The sequence below is a fragment of the Cyprinodon variegatus genome, unplaced genomic scaffold, assembly GCF_000732505.1.
Source record: "Cyprinodon variegatus isolate N-32 unplaced genomic scaffold, C_variegatus-1.0 Scaffold966, whole genome shotgun sequence".
Lineage (NCBI taxonomy): Eukaryota > Metazoa > Chordata > Actinopteri > Cyprinodontiformes > Cyprinodontidae > Cyprinodon > Cyprinodon variegatus.
Genome location: NW_015151419.1, coordinates 131,053 through 150,818, shown reverse-complemented (window position 1 = coordinate 150,818; position 19,766 = coordinate 131,053). Strand labels below are relative to the sequence as shown.

The following is a 19,766-nucleotide window of genomic DNA, read 5'->3' as shown; positions in this document are numbered from 1 at the left end:
TATACAAAATTCCTTTTAAGATATCTCTAAATTAATTAAAGATATCTTGAATTATTCAGCTTTTCCATTAAAGATATCTGAGTGTTCCTGTTTATCTCTGTAGCTACAACGTGGGATGCACAAAGAGAATGGGTCTCTTTCCAAACCGCAAAACCAGTCTGGAGAACCTGAAGAAGCGAGCATTGAATGGGAACCACAGAACCAGTTTAGAGTCTAAAAAGAAGGTGAGGCAGCGGGAGCTCTGTCATTACAGCCATGATGGATGTACAGTGTGAGCAGGGGATGAGGGGCTGATCAGTGTTAAACACTTCACTGTTTTTATTTATACTTACTGCTATATGACCCATGTCTGCTCTCCTCCTGTGTGCCAGAGTGCTCCCCCTGCTGGTCACTCTATCCACCCTGCTCAGGAGGAGTCCAGTCAATGTCCAGAGCTGTCTGGATATAAAGGAACGCCGCTGCCTGCTGAGCCACGGGCAGCGGTGCTGCAGGCCTCTGATCTCCCCCTGCTACCCCACGGCTTTGTGCCCAGCGATCCGGGTCGGTGGAACATCCAGGAGGTCTACGACTTCATCTCCTCACTGCCAGGTGGGAGCAGCTGACATGTGGATGGACGCTTTCTGATTCAACATGAACATAACTTTTTATTTGCTTGGTCTTCATTCCTCTGGTTCTGCTGTAACTTCTTCTGAGTTTCATTTTTCTCATGTGATCTTTGAACCCTGTCCGTCTCAGTTCGCTGCCGTAGATTCATCCTAAATGTTTGTTTTTCCCATTTATATAAAAGCTCAGAGGTTTGAAATGTTTTCCTTTAATATGGTAAACCTTGGAAAAGGACAGATTGTATAAATTGGTTGATTACCGTTTGAGCCGTTTGATGATGACTGAGGATCTGCAGGACTTTACCTTTGCTCTAATGTTGGTCCATCCACTGAATGCTGTTCAGAAAGACAAACTGTGTCGTCATTCAAATAGGATGAATCAAATATTTAGTGTTTGGATGAAATTAAATTATCATTTGAATCTCGATAGATATAAATTGAAAATAAAAATCAATCCAGATGTTGTTTTTTTCCCTCGTACTGTAGATCCCTTCATCCTTTTATCATAATCTTAACTCTGTATATTTAACCCTTTGGGTTTGATTGGAGATCTATAATAAATTAATATTTACACTCCAGGCAGAGCCAGTAGACTGACATGAAAGCAACTTCCTGCTGGGAAGGTTTTGGTGCACAGCTGGTCTCCATGGTTACCGTTGTCCGTTTCTGCTCTCAGGATGTTTGGAGATCGCAGAGGAGTTCCGCTCTCAGGAGATCGACGGTCAGGCTCTGCTGCTGCTGAAGGAGGACCACCTCATGGGAACCATGAACATCAAACTGGGCCCCGCGCTGAAGATCTTCGCTCAGATCAGCATGCTCAAAGACTCGTAGCTCATCTCCCAGTTAGACCTCAGTTACACACAGCCTGGTTGTTACTGGACTCTTCAGGCTCACTCAGGATCTTTGGATATTCTCCACAAACTTAGAGACTCACTCAGTATTTCCTCATTTCACTTCAGGATCAAAAGCTGTGGGACAGCCAGAGGGACTTGGCCTTGTTTAGGCTGATCCCTGTAGCTCTGCTAGCGTGTTTCTGTTCTGTAGATTGGCTTCCTGCTTCAGGTCAGCAGCAGGACTGTAGTTTCCACTAGACATACAGAGCGATGGACTGAATTACCGTAGCATTGCTTCATTCTTTGGAGCAGTGTTCTGTCAGACGAGCATAACTATAGTCAACATGCATGCGTCAGATTTGTATTTATCCTTTTAGTTTTGTATGAAAAATATAGATTAAACTACCTCGACGGGGGTGTATCCCTTTAGTCGTGTCTAAAAAAAACTAATTTAAGGTCACATCCCCGTACTCTAAAAAAAAAACACCCAAAAGAAAGTAATTCAATACTTTTTTGAACATGACTAAAGGGATACACGCCCCCTTGAGGTAGTTTAAAGTCTATTTTTCGTACAAAACTAAAGGGATAAACGGGTTTTGACTATGCGTATGCTGGTCTGACCAGGTATGCTCATCTGACAGAGCACCGGTTCAATTTAAATCAGCTGGTGGTAGCTGTACCATCCATCCAGTTTCTTCCTGCCAATCTCGATTGGTCTGTAGAAACCTTGGCTGCATCCAGGACCAGTCGTCCTCCGTCACAAAGGAGCCATGAAGGTCCTGATTCATACCTGAGAGAAGCAACTAAATTAGGATTTCATTGTAGGAGGAAGCTGGAGGACATGGAGAAAACCCACGTACAGCAGATGAGATACGACACCCAGTCCACTCTGCACATACACACGTAAAGAGCATCTTTTCTTCACCTTTCCTGAGTTCAGCATCAACATGGAGTGTTTCTCAATTCAGGAAACTCCTCAGCAATCCCCCTGATATAGGATAAACATGTTTTGAACCGCTGTAAGAGACCAGCATGTTGTGAGAAGCAGCAGCAGACAGTGTTGGCCTGTCATAGATAGATCAGAATAGATGCTGAGCTCTCTCCATAATTAGGCCCTCAAGCATTAGATGAATCAGGAGCACCTTCTCTTGGATCAGTTTTCCCCTTCTGACTGTAGAACTGCTGCTTTTCACCCAACAGCTGTGAATCAGGCCTACAGGCCGGGTTCTTCTGGAGCAACTTCAATCAAAACTTTATTACGCTTTAACTGTGACACAAGGTAGAAAAAGACAGACAGGCGGCGGGAAGAGGAACATAATCACACCGTCTTTTTCATGGGGACCTTAGAGGAACAGCTGCAGGTTTTTAAGTTCTGTTTCTGAGGAGGAGTTCTGATGCAATCCTCCACACTGCAGATACACTGATAACACTGTGACTGAAAATTGGACACCCAAACTGATTTACTTTATTGATTCGACAGGAAGGCTACAAAAACACAATATATAGCTGGAGATCTGGACGGATTTTAATATTTCCTTTGCAGCTCCTGTCATCCTCTCTCTCTGGTATCTGAAAGAAATGGAAATGCTGTCAGCTGCTGGTACAACTCTGAATCAAACCCGCTCGCAGGATGTTTTCAGGTGTTCACATGAAAGTCTATGCACACAAACCTGACTGCAATAAGTGCCTGTGGCTGTTGGAGCAGAGTGACGAAGACACTTAACCATGGCTGGGAATTACAAAGGAAGAAATAGAGCCTGTTGGTTCTTTCCTCAAATCATTACCAAAGTCATGTTGAACTGAAGCCAGGTCTGCTCTGCTGACTGATTGGTTGATTCTTTTGTTGGTTATCTGTAGAATGATGTTCAATTCAGTTCTCTTAAGGTTTTCTTTCACAGAAAACACTTGAATAAAGTCAGTAGATTTGTTCAAAAAGCAGTTTACTGTTTTCATTTCAGTGATTAAAAAATGTGAGTCAAATCTCTTAAACTCCTCCAGTTTATTATGAGTCCCTTTGGGACAGCAGGTCGTTCAGCCTGAGAATTGTTCTGAAATGAGAACCAGAAACATGATTATAAAGCTACCCTACATCATAGCCTGTTCCTCTAATTCTGGCATGTTCAGCATCCACTGACATTTGGACAGAAACAAGATCGAGCCGTTTATACCTTTATTATTGTTGTCTTTCTTCCAAGGAGAAAAACATTCTTGTCATTATCTAATTATGAAGATTCTCAGTCATCCAGGTCATAAGCCTTGAACTCAACGCTAATTCTGACATTATGAATTGAAAGAACTTCCTGGTTCGGAGGTGAAACGTCTTCAGACTTGGAAACAAAGTCCAGTGGATTGTTTTTTCTTAACTTTTTTGGTTAAAAGCAAAGTGTATCTGCCCTTCATTTGAGGAGGCAGGTAAAACAATCTGCCAGTGGAACGAGGATTTTAGCCTCTAAAACAAGTTAATAATGATGTAATGCATTTGATGGATGATAAATTGAGAAATCTTATTTCATTGGTAAATCAATTTACTGCCCTACTTTAATGTAGTAAAAATATACATTTTAGATCAATTCTACTTACGTTGAGTTCACTTTTTACAGTGCATGTGTTTCTCTGGAGCCTTTTAATAAAACTAAACTAAAGGTGTGACTCAGTGCGATGTTGACAGATCGGATCCACTTTAAATCAGATCTTCAAGCATCATGGCAGAAACTTATTTTATTCGTACTTTTACTGAATCCGAAAAATACCTCAGCTCTAAAAATATTTGGACAATACTTCAAACCAGTGATTTAGGAGCCTTTTGTTTATTGTTAATAATTTCATAAAGATTCCTATAGGAACTGGTGAGAACTGGGCTGAAATAAGCTGCTAAATATCGTAGCATCTTCATCCTCAGACAGTTTCCTGTTAGTGAAGGAAAAACCATTAATGGATTATTCTGCTGATCATTGCAAAACCTTAGAGCAGGAAAATGTTTTCCCTTTTCAAACCAGACAGTTTGTTAATGACCTTTAAACTGCAAAGAAATCCTACAAAATAATTGGCAAGAAAGGACAACTTAATTTTTACTCCGCCTGAAGTTTAAAAACCATTAAGATATCAAACGTATATCTGGTTTCTGCAGTCAGGACCACAACTGCAAACACAAACAGCTTTCCATCTATGCTGCTGGATTATTGAGCTGTGCAGCAGCAACTCCTCCTGAGGTCCATCACTGCAGAGGTTGGAGCTCTTCAAATGGTCCAGAAGGTGATAAAGGAAAATTCTTCGGCAACAGTAATTGAACCTACAGTGAGCTGGAGGCTCTAACTGGACCCCAAATTATGGAACCCACCAGGAGAAGAGCTTGAACAGCAAACGCGTCCAGCTGGACCAGAAACCTGCATGTTTGGACGGACTTTAGGAGCACTAAGAGTTGGCTGTTTGGACAAAGAAGAAAACCAAATCTGGAAGGTTCTAGTGGTTTTCAGTGTTTCCAGAATGACCAGGAGATCCGACTGGAGATGTTTTAGTGCAATCTTTATTGCATGGAGTGATGCTGCAAGCTACTTTCTGGAAGCACCTTCAATTATTCACGTTTGAAGAAAAAAAACGTTGAAGTTGTCAACAGGAACTGTATCTGTAGTTGCACTTTTTGGGTTACTTTAAGTTTAAATGTTTCTGTTTTGTTGTTGTGTTTTTGTCTTAAAGTTCTGATCAGACAATAAACATCCTCTTTGAGCTTAAATACAGCTTTAAAAATATGCCCTCTCAATTTCTTTCACTGGATTTTTTAGCATCTTAAACCTGGTTTATGATCCAGCAGCACAGATGGGAAAACTTACAGCTTTCTACCTGGTTTGAAGATGTGGATTAAACTTGATTAAATTAAACATTTAATGACATCGAACAGTGAAAACACAGAGGCACGCTCCTCCCAAGAACTGATTTATTCTCCCCAACAGAAATCCAAATCAAAGCACACTTCAAGTACAAATTGTCGGTATGATTACAAATGTTCAATAAATTAACATCTTTCTTCATTCAGGCATTCTCAGTAGTTCACAAAAAAAAAAAAAAAGAACAAAACAAGGCAAAAAAAAACCCCACCATAAAAAGCTCTTGAAAAAACAAAGAGTGAAATAAAAAAAAAATGAATTTACAAAAACAACGGACAGACTGATGGTTTCTAACATTGTCTGGAAAGAAACAAAAAATCACCCAAAGGTTATTTTCAATGAAAATTTGCTCTGAAAGAAAAGGAGAACCTTAAATTATCTTAATAATCAGTGGATTTTCATCAGTAAGAGGAAACTTCTCCCAAAGCTAGAATCATAACTAAATAATGATAAGTCTTGCTTTAAATCCTGGAAGTCTGCAGGATTTAAGTCTTATTTTTTTCTGAGAGAGATCTCAGGAAAAAAAATGAATTCAAGCTTAAAAAAATCAGACAGAGCATCATTTATCAAAGCTGTTAAATGCAAAGTTCTGAAACTGCTGAGTCTAACGGAAAAGAAAAGTCAAAAGATGGAAAAATGAGCTTTCAATTACAAAACAGGTGTGAATCGAGGTTTAATTGGAGGTTAAAGAGGCATCAGAAGCTGCTGATGTATTTAAAAACATGCTGGGAAGTTAAAGAGGATGCAGCCATGGTTCTGAAATGAACTCTAAGAAGAAATTAAACAACCAACAGGCCAATCAGGAATGCAGACTTCAGTCACCTGATGCTCTGAGCCCCATCAGACCTCATGACTCCATTCACTTTTTCTCATAACTACAGTCACTAACCACCCACAGCTAATCATTGCTCTTTCTTGTCAGTTTCTTTTTTACCTTTGAGATGCATTCATTACTTTAAAGACTTCTACTCTTTGGGTATTTCACTTTAAAGCTGGACAATAAATATAAACCTGCATGATGATAGAACCATTAGCTAACATTTTGGTGCCATGCATTCAGACATTATCTCCAGAATGTGGCTGATGTTTTAAATGCAATGTTTTAGAAGGTAAAGTAGTAATAAGGTGGAAAAACCTACAACTAACTTCTCCATCACCAAGCTGCAGACTCTGACTTCAGGCCAAAATGTGTTCAGATGGAAACAAGCACTCCATGTCTGCGGCCTGTTTGCACTGACCCCAAAGCATTAACTGTTTAATAATTACCTTTCTCTGTTGGATCCGTTTACCTAAACGCTTTATTAGCCCAACTGTTTGGTTTCCCTCTAAATTACTGGGAGGTATTGGCCCGAACTAAACAACTTTAAAATGGTTGAAGATCATGGTATGAGAGTCGAAGCGCCAGGCTCTGCAGCAGAGCGTAGGCCTTGATTGGCTGCGATCCCCAGATAAACATCTGGAGCGGTGTCATTAATAACTGACCAGCAGAAACAAAGTGGAGTCCAAACGGGTCAGAACAGAGAGTAGCTTTTAACATTTCAAGCTTCTTTAGTCTTGGTCAGACTTTCATCCCTAAGATATGTTAAACACTAAATACATTAGTACAGTCATTGACATCCATTTCTTCTGATAGGATAAGAAAAAATCTTTATCTGCTTGATTCAGCTCTTTCATTTCCTCCCTGGCAGACTTTGGTCTCAACCTTCAGATTAACAGTAATCCAGGCATCCATAAACTCAAAGTTCTTCTTTGGCTGCTTGTTAACTTTATAGATGAAAATCTGGCCAATGAATGCTCTGGTTTGCCTTATTCTTTCAGGTCTAAAATGTCCTCTAACAGTGAAGGGATGTCTGTAATGCTTTACAAAAGAAAACCTACGTCAAAAAAAAAAACAACTTTTGAAATTGTAATCAGGCACTTTGTTACCAGCAGCATTTTTGGAAATTCTGAGATAGCCTGGGCTCTAGCTCCAGCAGGATTTTTCCCTAAAGCTGCTGACTCAGAGCGGATGATCTGCTGATGAAGAAACATGCAGGTTTTTGCTGGCAGCTGGGCCTGAAATAAACCCTCCAAGCTGTCTGATGTTTTTTCAAAAAGCTGCATATTAGAAAGCAAACTGTGAAATTTTTTTATGGATTAATTAAGCATCCATCAAAGCCAGTTCTAATGCAGGATTTCTGGAGCATTGGGTCAAACAGTAAGAGCCGAAATGCCAGAAGAAGGTGTGTGGAGATGCTGACCTCATCACAAGCTGCAAAACATCTGCACTGACCTCACAATTCATTTCTTTAAATCGATCTTCACATGGAACGGATGTGTAGCAGTTAACAGCTAAACTGCAAATATTATTTTCCCTCCTAATGGGGTTTAACCAACAGGGTTTTCTACCGAAGAATTAAATAAAACAAAAAATGTATTTTCTTAAAGCAGCAGCGCTGGTGTCGTGTTTCACAGCAGGAAGCAGCAGCTGATTTCTAGGAGGTAATCCACCATGCCGGATGTTATGAAACAAAGTAGCTGAGCTGAATGACAGAAAATGTAAACCCCCCCCCAACATGTAAAGATGTCCACAACAATAGCAACCATGGTCGGAAGCTACGCCTAAGAAACATCCAAGGAGCTGAAGTGGTCGTCTTCCCTTTTGCTGGAGACCTGGTGGAGTCAGAGCGAAGTGTTAGAACAGATAAAGCCTGGAGGGAAGAGGCAGTCCCCTCACCCACCACAGAACCCCCCACCCAGGATTACACAGAGATATGCAGCCGTGGATTAAGACAAGCAAGCAGTAAGGAGCCAAAGCCGAGAGTTTCTGTTAATTTAATCATGTGATTCAATATAAAACATCATGAAAAATGCAAGAAAGAAAGCAGAAAGAGTCCAGGCAAAGAGACGGCAGCGTCCATGCATTCAGCTCTCACTGTCCAGCAGGTCCATTCGTCTGTCTGGGACCACCCAGTGATCATCTGCTTGGTTCTAAGCTCTCCTAAAAGAACTTAATGGACTAGTTAGGATGGAAGAAACAAAGCTGTAAAATGTTCCATCGTCTAAACCTGGAGCTGCATCTCATCACCCAAACAGAATAATCCTCCAGATGTCTTCTGGTTCCGATTACTGATGGTTGGACCAGAAACAGCTTCAACTCATTACCCGGTCAGCGAGGAAGCGGCTCCACTGTGAAATGCTCATATCCAGAGTCAGGAGCTTCCTGCATGAACTCATGGATCACATTGAATATCCGAGGCCTGTTATTTCCAACTATATTAGAGGCCTGAAACTTTTGGTTCCATAAAGATGTTCTCTGTAGAACAGTTAATGCTGACAACATATAATATTATTGAGAGATAATGTTTTTGTTGTCTGGGAAGCTGCTCTTTGGTTCCTGGTTAAGTTGGACCAAATTCTTTGCTACGTTCTGATTTTATGAACAAAAATGAGCAGCCGTTTGTGAATCTATAAGCTCGTTGGACAGACAGACGGACGGACGCATCACAGGCAGAGGCAATAACTCTGCATTCCTCTCCTCCAAGTTGTCCCGGTTTGGATTTTAAACAAACTGCCATTCAATTGAAGACAACTGTGCAACTTACCCTGCAGTGCCTCCTAGTGGCCAATTAGGGGACATTTTTCTATGACATTGGTGCTGAACTGCAGCTAAGCTCTTTGTCCTGATCCAGTCCAGTCAGGAATCAAACTGAGCCGCAGTTCTAATGGCTTTCTTAAGATCAATTATAGAATATGAGTAAAGAAGAAGATAAGGCCACAGAAAATCTGGAAAACTACACATGAGGACCTCTTTAAAAGAAGGTCTGACAGCTCTTTGCTTTGATGATGTTGATGTCCAGGATAATGTGAACAGATAAACAAAGAAAAAAATGCTAAACTTGTGCTTCTCTCCTTCGGCTGTGATCAAGCTTTCAGATGGGAGGTGAACAGGTCGATTGCTAAAGAGATACTGGAAGCTAAATGGTAAACTTCTGCTAATCTGGTAAAAAGGTTTCAGCTTGGATGGTTTCATCATCTGCAGTTGCAGGAAAAATCCTTATAGTCCTTAGAGACGCTGCAAAATCATTGTTCAACAGAGGAAAAAGGGACAGTGTGTAAGGCTACGGACGACCAACTCCGTGGTGAGATGGGAAGTGACTTAGAAAAACACCTCAAACCGAGAGCCACGCAGAGAGAGCAAACAGAGAGAGAGGAAACGTTTGACACAAAGAGAGCAGATGGGAGGAGAGCTCGTCCAGTCGGCGCTGCTTATACCTTGCTCCTGAAGAGCGGCTTGGCGCCGGGGCCACAGTACTCATTGTAGATGAGTTTAAACAGGAAGAGATGGAAGAGGGTGATGAGCGACGCCACGCTGAACCAGAAGAGGAAGGGAAGACCGGGGTACCGGTTTGCCATGTGCTCCTCGTGGGCCAGAATGGCTTTGAGGTGCAGGGTGTGGCGCAGGTCCTGCAAGTGGCGCAGGTCGGTGGAGATGTAGAGCAGCGGCGTGATGGGCTGGGTGACCATGACGGGGAAGGTGTGGCCTTTGACCTCAGATGTCAGTTCCACCGGCTCGTTCAGGCAGCCGGCCTCGCAGGCGTACAGCTTCACCGGCGTCTCCTGCTGCCTCACCGACACATGCAGGAAGGGCTTCCCCTCCCCGTCCAGCAGCACGGCCAGGTTGATCAGGTCGCGGTTGTAGTGGATCCCTCGTAGGGCGTAGCTGTTGTGCAGCACGTCTGGATCGGCCTGGAACTGAAGGTGGTTCTCTGTGAACTGGAGGCCGCCAAAGCTGAGCACCATGCCCTGCATGGCTCCATGGGCGCCAGCAGCCACCAGCACCTTGCAACCTCTCTTCTGCAGGGTCAGAGTCCACAGGGTGACCAGCTGCAGGATCTGGGCGGTGCTGCTCACCCGCTCAGGCCACAGGTTCTCAGCGTGCATTGTTGCATGGCCGCTGAAACAGTGATCGGCATAGTTCAGGCTGGACTCGAGACGTGCGCGCTCTTCGCCACTCAGCCGCCGGTCCAGCAGAGGAGCCATGGATGAGGACAGGATGTAGTACAGGGTGTTGTTCACGGTGCGGCCAGACGGCGTGTGGGAGTCCGTGATCTTTCTCATTTCAACACCTTAATTTGACAAAAAAGACAGAATTAATCTAGACAGGAATTAGTTTGTTTAAAGTCAAGAGCTCTACATTGAGACGTTTTTACAAATAAGAATAAATAAAAAAAAAATGCTGGCTCTGTTCAGGGGTTCCACTGATCCAAGGAGCTTTGCTGCCTCTTATTACCACTAACCAGAGGTGGGTAGAGTACCCAAAAATTCTACTGAAGTAAAAGTAGCATTACTTCATCTTATTTTTACTCAAGTAAGAGTAAAAATGTATGATGAAGATTTTCAGTCATACAGGTCAGTCATTCCAAAAAAGTAAAAAAAAAAGAAAAACAACAACAAACCACTAGACTTTGTTTCTAAGTGTGAAGACGTTTTGCTTCCCATCCAGGAACCTTTTTCAATTCAAATGTCAGAAATAGCTGAGTTGCTTTATATAGCAGCCGAACAAACCTTGTTTTTGCTTAGACAATATGCAAATTAAAGTGGAGCAACGGGTCCACTTGCAATGCCTTATATCTGTCTATGTCTCTGACAACCCCCACTTCAGAGACATAGACAGGTATGGAGCATTTTAGGCTGACAAAAGGAGCCAAAGACCCCCGTTTCCAAAGGAGTGGACCCATTAATCCGTTTCAATTTTCATGTTGAAAAAACAAAAACGAGGCTTTGTTGGGCTGCTGTATAAAGCCTGGAACTCAACGCGATTTCTGACATTCAAAATGAAAAAGCTTCCTGGATGTGAAGCGAAACGTCTTCAACCTTGGAAAAAGAGTCCAGTGATTTTTTTAAAAACTTTTTTGGGATGAGTAAAAAAGTAGTTATTAAAAAGTCTACTCAAACAGTGATTTAATGTTTTTTGAGCTATAAAACCTAAAAAAAAAATCAACAGTTACAGTATATAACAATATGTTAAATTAAAATGTACCATTTACTGTATTATTACACAACCTCCAAATGACACGGCAAACTCAGCAGATGGAAAATAAAAGTATGTCTCTCAATGATGCCTATTTGTTTAAAACAACCTGGTTTTCGCTAAGTAAAGTTACTTAGAATGGATGGAGTAGATGGAAATATATAAAGGTAAGCTGTTGGTCTAGAAGCACAAGATCTATATCCAGCCATTCAGCAAAGATCCTGCTACATGGCTGTACATCTTAATTTGGCATTTGACCAATTAGAGGAGCCCTTAAATGACATTACCTACTGTAAATTAAGTTGGAAAAAAGTTAAGAAAAAAGGTAAAAAGCTAAATGAAAAGTTAAAAAGTTAATAGGCCTAGTTAACAATTATATTTAGGTTTATAAACTAAAAAATTTAAGTGCTAGTATCCGTATTAATGCCTCTAAGGTTATGTTGTACTAAAAAAATTTTTCTTTTCACTCCGAGTTTTTCATGAATTTCTTATATAAGCACTTTTGTTGTTTTTTCTTCTTTTGTTGTTTCAAATATATTCGGGCGAGTGGGCGCTTCTTGTTATTACACTGACATTCATTTCAAATGACTGACAGTCATTTTTGACATCAAAATATTCATATTTTTTGAATGTTACAAAGGTAAATAAGGACTAGATCTGGATTCCAATAAATACTATTGGCTTGAAATTCTGATTTTTGAAGTATTTCACTGAGTGGGGCTATGTACTAACCTGACAACAGCCAGATGCATGTCTCACTCCGCCCAGTGAGACATCCATCTGGCTGTTGTCAGGTTAGCTATGTACTACTGCCACCGACAACTAAAACTGAGCTTAAAATCACCTTGATACTGATTATTAATCTGTTCAGTCGGCTTAAAGTTTACGACTTTGTGAAGTTTGGCTGAAACATTTGGAGCTGAATCACATAAAAAGCAGGAAACCCTGAGATTGTTCTGGATCCCTGAATTACAGAATATATGACTTTGCTGCAAAGATATGCTAACCTGTTGTCTTATTACCAAAAGTTTTTTTATTAAACCAACACAGCTCTGACCTAGCATCATTTGATTTGCCCCATGACGGGGGGAGGATTGGATGGAAAACATATATACATATAGGCAGAATACTTTTTAAGGGACAGGACTAATTTATATGTTTCATCGTTGCTATGATACCTTGAAATATATGGAGCAATTCTTTTCTATGTCTGTTTCTGTCTCCTTGAACCCCAGTCGGCCCTGAGCAGATGGCCGCTCACACTGAGCCTGGTTCTGCTGGAGGTTTCTCTCCTGTTAAAAGGGAGTTTTTCCTCTCCACTGTCGCTACAAGCATGCTTAGTGAGAGGGATTGTATTTTAGTCAATGAGTCGATGCAATCAACTGGTTTTCCATAGATAGAAAACTTTGAACCAATTTGACTTTTATGACCTGGTTGAATTCTAGAGTGCTTTGAGATGACTTGTGTTGTGAATTGATACTATATAAATAAACTGAATTAAATTGAATTGCAATTATTCAGTGTAACATTAAACTATAATAGGTCCAAATCATGTTGCCTTAATTTTGTATATCCCCTCCTAAAGAACCTTTACCATTTGTATATGTAGACCTCTTCCCCAGGATAAAGCCATTCCCATTTCTGATTCAGAAGAAAAAACTATCCTGACGTATTTTCCATTACCAGAAGAATAAATTTCTATTCATCACATCGCTGCTCTACCCCTCGGTTTTAGATTGATAACAAAAACCATTCGAATTGAAACAAGTTCTTCGGCAAGTTGTCTGCTATCTGTTAGTCCAACACTGTCATATTATTTAATTTAAAAAGTAGTGGGAACTGGGCTGCACAGTGCTGCAGTGGGTAGCAACAACCCCTCCTCTAATCCATAGACAGCTGGAGATAAGCACCAGCACCCCTCGCCACCCCAGCAGGGATTAAAGCGTAAAATGGATGGATGGAAGTAGTGGGAACCAGGAAAAAAAATTTGTTTTCTGGAAGATGAGAGACCGCTTCCAATAATTTAAACATTTTTTGAGAAGACCTTTAGAAAGATGCCCACTGAAAGCATACTAATGAGCTGAGACTTTGAGACAGCTTCTTGTTTGGTTCAGCAGATGGCCGCTCACACTGAGCCTGGTTCTGCTGGAGGTTTCTTCCTATTAAAAGGCAGTTTTTCCTCTCCACTGTCGCTACAAGCATGCTTAGTTTGAGAGATAACCTTCGAGTCGATGCAATCAACTGGTTTTCCTTAGATAGAAAACTTTGAATCAATCTGACTGGATGATCTGAACTGTAAAGTGCCTTGAGATGACATGTGTTGTTAATTGGTGCTGTAGGAATAAACGGAATTTAATAGGTTCAGATCACTAAAACCCAGATTTAACTGTTGAGCTGAGCTCACCTGAGAAGAAAAGGTCATTCCAGGCCTGCTGGTGGTCCTGAACCAGGTCGTTCACATCCACCCTGACAAGCTCCTCCATCTCCTTCTTGGCTCCATCCCTCAGCTTGCTAAAAGTCCCCTCCAGCTTGGAGGACTCAATGGGCTCAGAGGTCCACACCACAGACAGGATGTTGTCAGAGTATTCAGATTTGGCAGGGACCTGAAACCTGCTCTTCAGCTTTCTGGTGACCACCACCACCATCACTACCTGGTTGTTCTCCACCTGCACCGTCCCGGAGGAAAGCTCCACCTCCCCGTCACCCACCATGTCGGTACTGGAGGAGAACCTGCTCTTTGGAGCCGGGCTGCTGGCTGAGATCTCCACTGGAGCGGGTCGGTCTGAGGGGTTGTTGATGTGGATCCGTTGAAGGAATACGTTGGGTCGGCTCCGATGTGCGATAAACTCCTCCCGGATGGAGACGCAGTCCCTTGGGGACTGGACCGCGGCGGGTGAGGCGCACCGGACCGAGAGAACGGCTCCCTTCCGGAAGCGCAGCATGGTAGCCCGAGCCTCGGCCCGCTCGCCCATCAGATGAACCCCGATCCTTGGTGCATGTTCGGTCTGATGGACCGGGGCAGAGCCGGGCTGCGTGGAAGATGCCACCCACAACCTGTTAGAGTCTATATCGATCAGAATATGGCCGTTTCCGGTCACGAAAGGTGTGTCAAGCGGCTCCTCGGGGGATTTGTAGATCCCCTCTCCTCGCTCCACGATAGACTTCCACATGTGGATCTCAGTCTGGAGGCATTCCCCTGCTGCTCCTCCGGGCACCGAGGAGCCGCCCAGGAAACTCCACCTGCGCTCTGCCCCCAGGTACCAGTAGAAGATGAGGAAGAGGAGCAGCCCGATGAGGAGCCTCCGCGCCCAGCTGCTGGACAACAAGCCCGGGAAGCCCTTCAGTCTCTGTTGCAGCCACATTTTATGCTCAAACTACGGAAGCCCGGATTACAGTCTGCGTGTCAACACGACACCATGGGGTCTTAGGGCTCTCTTTAAAGTCTTGCATTCACTTCAGGTGGCAGAGTCTGATCTGTAAACTATGTTAGCTCAGTGGTCCGGCTCTAGCAGGCAGAGCTGCATCTAAGGTGCTGCATTTACTTTAATGCTCAGTTTCGTCTGCTCAAGGTGTTCCATTAAGTTTAGTTGTCAGGCTCCACCAGGGAAGCTAGCTTAGCTACGTAGCTAGCACTAGAAACGAACTGTGCGGATCATTTGCTCGTCGCATCGTTTTAGTTCCCAGATCCTCCGCAGAGTCCGCGTGAAGGTCTAACAATATGTAACCTCCAGGATCACTGACTTGTTTTTGCTCTTCAATCCAAAAACAAATCACCTGACGTGGAAGTGGACTCCAACGGTTGACGTTACGGGGGGCGTCTTCTTCTTCCTGACCTGACCGTAGTAGCTCTCTACCGCCACCAACTGGAGGCGACCCTCTTTTTGGGCATCGCGTTCTTCTTCTTCTTGGCATTTATTGGCGGTTGGCAACAAACATTTAGTAGCATTATCGCCACTTTCTGGTATGGATTATCTACTAATAAACATATATATACATACATAATTTCTAAGGAAGATAAAAAAAAAAGAATAAAAAAAAAAACTACATATTTATACATAACTTTGTATTCCACCCGTCTATATCATAAACACATTCGCCCCCTCTATGATCTAATTCTATGAACTAATTTAGTTTTCTTTAAAAATTAAATAATTATTTGTATATGTTTACTCCCCAAATTCTTCCTGAAAAAATATGGAATCAATTAATCTTTTCCTTAATACAGTCAGATTTTCTCCTCATATATCTTCTCTAGCTGTCAAATTTTCATTCCAGTATAACATGTTCTATTGTTTCATATTTTCCACAGCAAACACATTTGCCAATAATATGCTTTTACATTTTGAAAAGTGTCTAAGTCCTGTTTACCCAAATCTAAACCTTGTTATCTCTCTCTCCTCCTTTCTATTTCGTCTTCCATTTCTTCCTTTTCCTACTATCTTCGGAATTTTATAAAACCACCTTCCTGTTTTTTCTTCATACCTCCTTTTTTGTCATTTTTCCAACAGTTTTTTTTAATAACACTCTTTCCCTTCGATTTACTTGTTTTAAATGTAAAACTAATAGGATTTTGAATTGTTCTCTTTGCCATTTTATCTGCCCTCTCATTTTCTTCTACTAAACCCACACAAATACAACTATCAAACCCATATTTTTTATTCTTTCTCATTGTATTGCTGCTGTTGATGTGGTTTTAAATGTCTAATTTAGTCAGATGTGTTTTAGCTGCTGAACTGTAAACTATACAACCAAAGTCTATATAAGATCTTATCATACCTGTATAAATCTGTTTTAGTGATTGTCTATCTGCTCCCGAGTCACTGCCAGCCAAGCATCTCAAAATATTTAAGACTTTCTTACATTTATCAGCAATTTTTTGAATATGTATATTCCATTTTAGTTTCTCATCAAACCACAGTCCTAACAATTCTATACACTTTACTTGCTCTAATTCTTGGTTATATAATTTAAATTTCATGCCCTTGTTTATTTTTTTCTGATTAAATATCATTACTTTTGTTTTTTCCAGTGAAAACTTAAATCCCCATTGTAATGCCCATTTCCCTATGTTAATAATAATCTCTCGTAATTTCTTCACGATGAAATCTACATTTTTCACTCTTTTCCACACCGCTCCATCATCTGCAAAAAGTGAGCATCCCATTTCTTTTCCAATATTTTAAATACATCATTTATCATAATTGAGAACAGTAATGGACTGATAATACTCCCCTGCAGAGTTCTATTTTCTGCTGTATATTTTCCTGAGCTCATGTCACCAATTCTAAATTGTATTTTCCAATTTGATAAAAAAAAATCTTTAATCCATTTAAATATTTTTTCTTTAATACCCAACGTGTTTAATTTATTTAATTAATAATCCCTCAACCCACATCATATCATATGCTTTTTCTATATCAAAAAATACTGCCACTACAGTTTCTTTAATTACTTTTGCTCTTCTAATTTCATGCTGTAGACATAGCGGTGGACCATTAGTAATCCTCCCTTTTCAAAAACCGCTTTGATATTTTGATATATAATCTTTATTATTTAAATAACATACTAGTCTGTTATTATCCTTTTTTTTTTTTCCATTATTTTGCATAGATCTGATGTTAAAGCTATTGGTCTGTAATTCTGTGGATTTGAATTATCTTTTCCTGGTTTAGCTGTTGGTACCATAATTGATTCCTTCCAGTTTAATGGTAATTTTTCCTCCCCCCAAATGTTATTGAATAATTGCAAATTTATATCTTTTGATTTTTCACGGAGTTGTTTTAGCATTCTATACCCTATTTGATTTTTGCCTGGTGCTGTAATTTCTCTCTTCCTAAGTGCATAATTGTATTCGGCTTTTGTAAACTCAGCATTCAATAAATTATTTGTTTCTTCAACACTCTCTAATAATTCTTTATATTTAGGTTTCATGTTTTCTCTTTTTCCTTTTCTTCCCTCTTCACTAATATTATTTGAGCTGTTAATTTTACTGAATGTCCTTGCCAATATTTCAATTTTATCTCCATCTTTTATTATATTTATATTATCTATTTTAATATAGGATATTCAAATTCTCTCTTTATGCCATTCATTCTTTCAATTATCTCCCAAACTTTTTCTATTTTTGTTTCCATTATGCTACAAATAATATTCTCTTTTTGCGTTCTTAACAGTTCTCTTTACCATTGCTTGCCTTCTTTTATAATCAACTATATTTTTATAAATTGGATTATCTTTTAGTATCTTAAATGCTTTATTTCTTAACTTTATTGTTTTCTTACATTCATTTGTCCACCATGGTACCATTTCTTATCATTTTTACACCCTACTTTCTTTATAGAATTATTTGCTGCTTCCATGATAATCTTACAAATGTTTAAATTTACATAATTTATATGCATCCTCATATCTACTTGTCCTAAGTTTATTTGACTCATGTATCTAAATTTAATCCAGTCTGCCTTATTGAAATTCAGTTTTTTATTGTTCATTGCGTTCTTCTTCTTGTTGAAATTTATTGGAGGTTTTCCAACATGTTAGGTGACGCTGGGCATTACTGTCTCTGCTAAGGAGTGTGGACCTCATGACAGTAAAAAAAACAACTATATTCTATTATAAAACTTACTCTGTGTCAAAAAACTCAAATATAGTCTGATATCCTCTGCTTCCTGATTCCTTTTGCAGTAAATTAACAATATCAAATTTCATTTTCATATTACGTAATATTTCATATAACTAATTAACTTATTTCTCTGAATCAAATATTTCCTACAACTCAAAATAACATGTTCCACTGTCTCATCAGTCACTTTCCCCTGTCTGATTCCCTATCAAAAATAATGATCTATTCAATCCAGTGTGTCCTATTCTAAGTCATGAAATAATTATCTCTTATTCTTCTCTTCTTATTCATCCCGTTTCTTTCTGTTCTTCTCATTTGTCCAATTAACTTTTGGTTCTTATAAAACGAGATTCCTTTCTTTTATTCTACCCATAACTTTTGCCGCCTCTCTTTTGTTTAATTATACCCTTTATTTCTGTTATACTAAAACTAACAATAATATCTATCCTTACCTTATTTGTACTCTCCATAGCCATCCTGTCTGCCATTTCATTCCCTTTAATCTCGTTATGTGAGATTTACTACTTCATACCCCATCATATTTGTTCTGTAATGTGTTTGTTGTATTTCAATTAATATATCTGGTCTATTGTCTGACTGATTATTTTGCAAACTGACTAATGACGAACTAGAATCTAAACGAATGATAGATTCTAAAGGTCTTCCTCTTCCACCCGTTGAACTGCTAAAAGCAAAGCAAGCATTTCTCCTGTATAGACCGAGACTCCATCACTAATCCTTTTCCCTAACTTAATTTGAAACTGTGGTACAATAAATGCTATCCCTTCTTAATAAGCTGTATTTGTTGATCTCATCTCAACTCAACACAAACTTTATTTATAATGCACATTTAAAACAACCGGGGTTGACCTAAGTGCTGTACAGGAATCACAGTTAAGGAACATAAGATAAAAGCTGAAGGCTAAAATACATAAACACATGAAAATAGAATAGGATAAATGTTTCAATTAAAATACATTTTAGAATAAAATAAAATTTTAAATAAAATTTTGCCAAATGTCCACTTAGACATGATTAAAAGCCAGGGAGAAGGAGCCTGCTGATCTAATATGCCAAGGCAAGTTATTCCAGAGTCTCTGTGCCACTGCCATAAAGGCACGATCACCTTTGGTTTTAAGTCTGGTTTTAGGCATCGCCAGTAGCAGCTGATCAGAGGATCTCAGTGCTGATGCATATTTTCATATAGTTATAATACCTATTTAAGTATTCTTGTACTGTATGTGTATTCATAATTTCAAATATATCTTTGTTCTTTTTTTCTGATAATGAAAAATCTACTTTCGGATCAGGAAGTATCTAAGGTGGTGCTGCAGGTAATGGAACTGTCTGACGTATATCTAACTGAATTTCATCAGCTTTAGACTTTATTACCCATCCAAAGCTCTTTAATTGTTTCTTTTCCGTTTAAGCACCTCTAATGTTGGATGATCATTCCTTTGTTCCTGTAAATTTGACCTGTATTCTAAAGACAATTGATCCCTTCTAACTTTAAGAGGCATTTGTTTTAAAAGTGCCAGTACATATTCTTAAAGCCTGATGTTGAATAATATTTAACCATTCATCCTCTTTGTTATTGAATAACTTAACGGAACAATACCGCCCCCAACTGGTAAGGTGTGTGTACTGAATGTCGATAAAAAATACCAGCTCAACTCGGATCCTTCATGGGAACTTAGACAAACAATTTCTTTATCTAAACTAACAGATAAATCCTTCACAAAAACAAGTCCCTGTTTTATCCTGAATGACTAAACAGTTGATCAATTAAATTAAAATTATTATTATTATTATTAT

At 39.8% G+C, this 19,766-nt stretch overlaps 2 protein-coding genes across 2 annotated transcripts in view; one reads left to right on the top strand and one right to left on the bottom strand.

The window, feature by feature from the left end:
* Window positions 1–1,911, top strand: part of LOC107100401 (polyhomeotic-like protein 2) — an 11,966-nt gene extending 10,055 nt beyond the window's left edge. The window contains exons 6-8 of the mRNA XM_015398862.1: window positions 104–224; window positions 372–588; window positions 1,279–1,911. Coding sequence (XP_015254348.1) covers window positions 104–224; window positions 372–588; window positions 1,279–1,433 — 493 coding nt within the window. The 3' untranslated portion in view covers window positions 1,434–1,911. The remainder of the gene's footprint in view (window positions 1–103; window positions 225–371; window positions 589–1,278) is intronic.
* Window positions 1,912–5,528: 3,617 nt separating this feature from the next.
* kiaa2013 (KIAA2013 ortholog) lies at window positions 5,529–15,172 on the bottom strand. Its single transcript, XM_015398858.1, has 3 exons — window positions 13,734–15,172; window positions 9,571–10,424; window positions 5,529–7,968 (listed from the first exon to the last, which is right to left on the bottom strand). The coding sequence occupies exons 1-3, from the start codon at window positions 14,689–14,691 to the stop codon at window positions 7,918–7,920; spliced, it is 1,863 nt and encodes a 620-aa protein (XP_015254344.1). The 5' UTR covers window positions 14,692–15,172; the 3' UTR covers window positions 5,529–7,917.
* Between the last annotated feature and the right edge of the window lie 4,594 nt (window positions 15,173–19,766).

Excerpts from the sequence above, each read along its gene's own strand:
- kiaa2013 (XM_015398858.1), bottom strand. The coding sequence starts at position 14,691 with ATGTGGCTGCAACAGAGACTGAAGGGCTTCCCGGGCTTGTTGTCCAGC. Across the intron at positions 10,425-13,733 it reads GAATGACCTTTTCTTCTCAG|GTGTTGAAATGAGAAAGATC; the intron begins GTGAGCTCAGCT and ends TGTCAAATTAAG. Across the intron at positions 7,969-9,570 it reads AGCCGCTCTTCAGGAGCAAG|GTCTCCAGCAAAAGGGAAGA; the intron begins GTATAAGCAGCG and ends TGACTCCACCAG.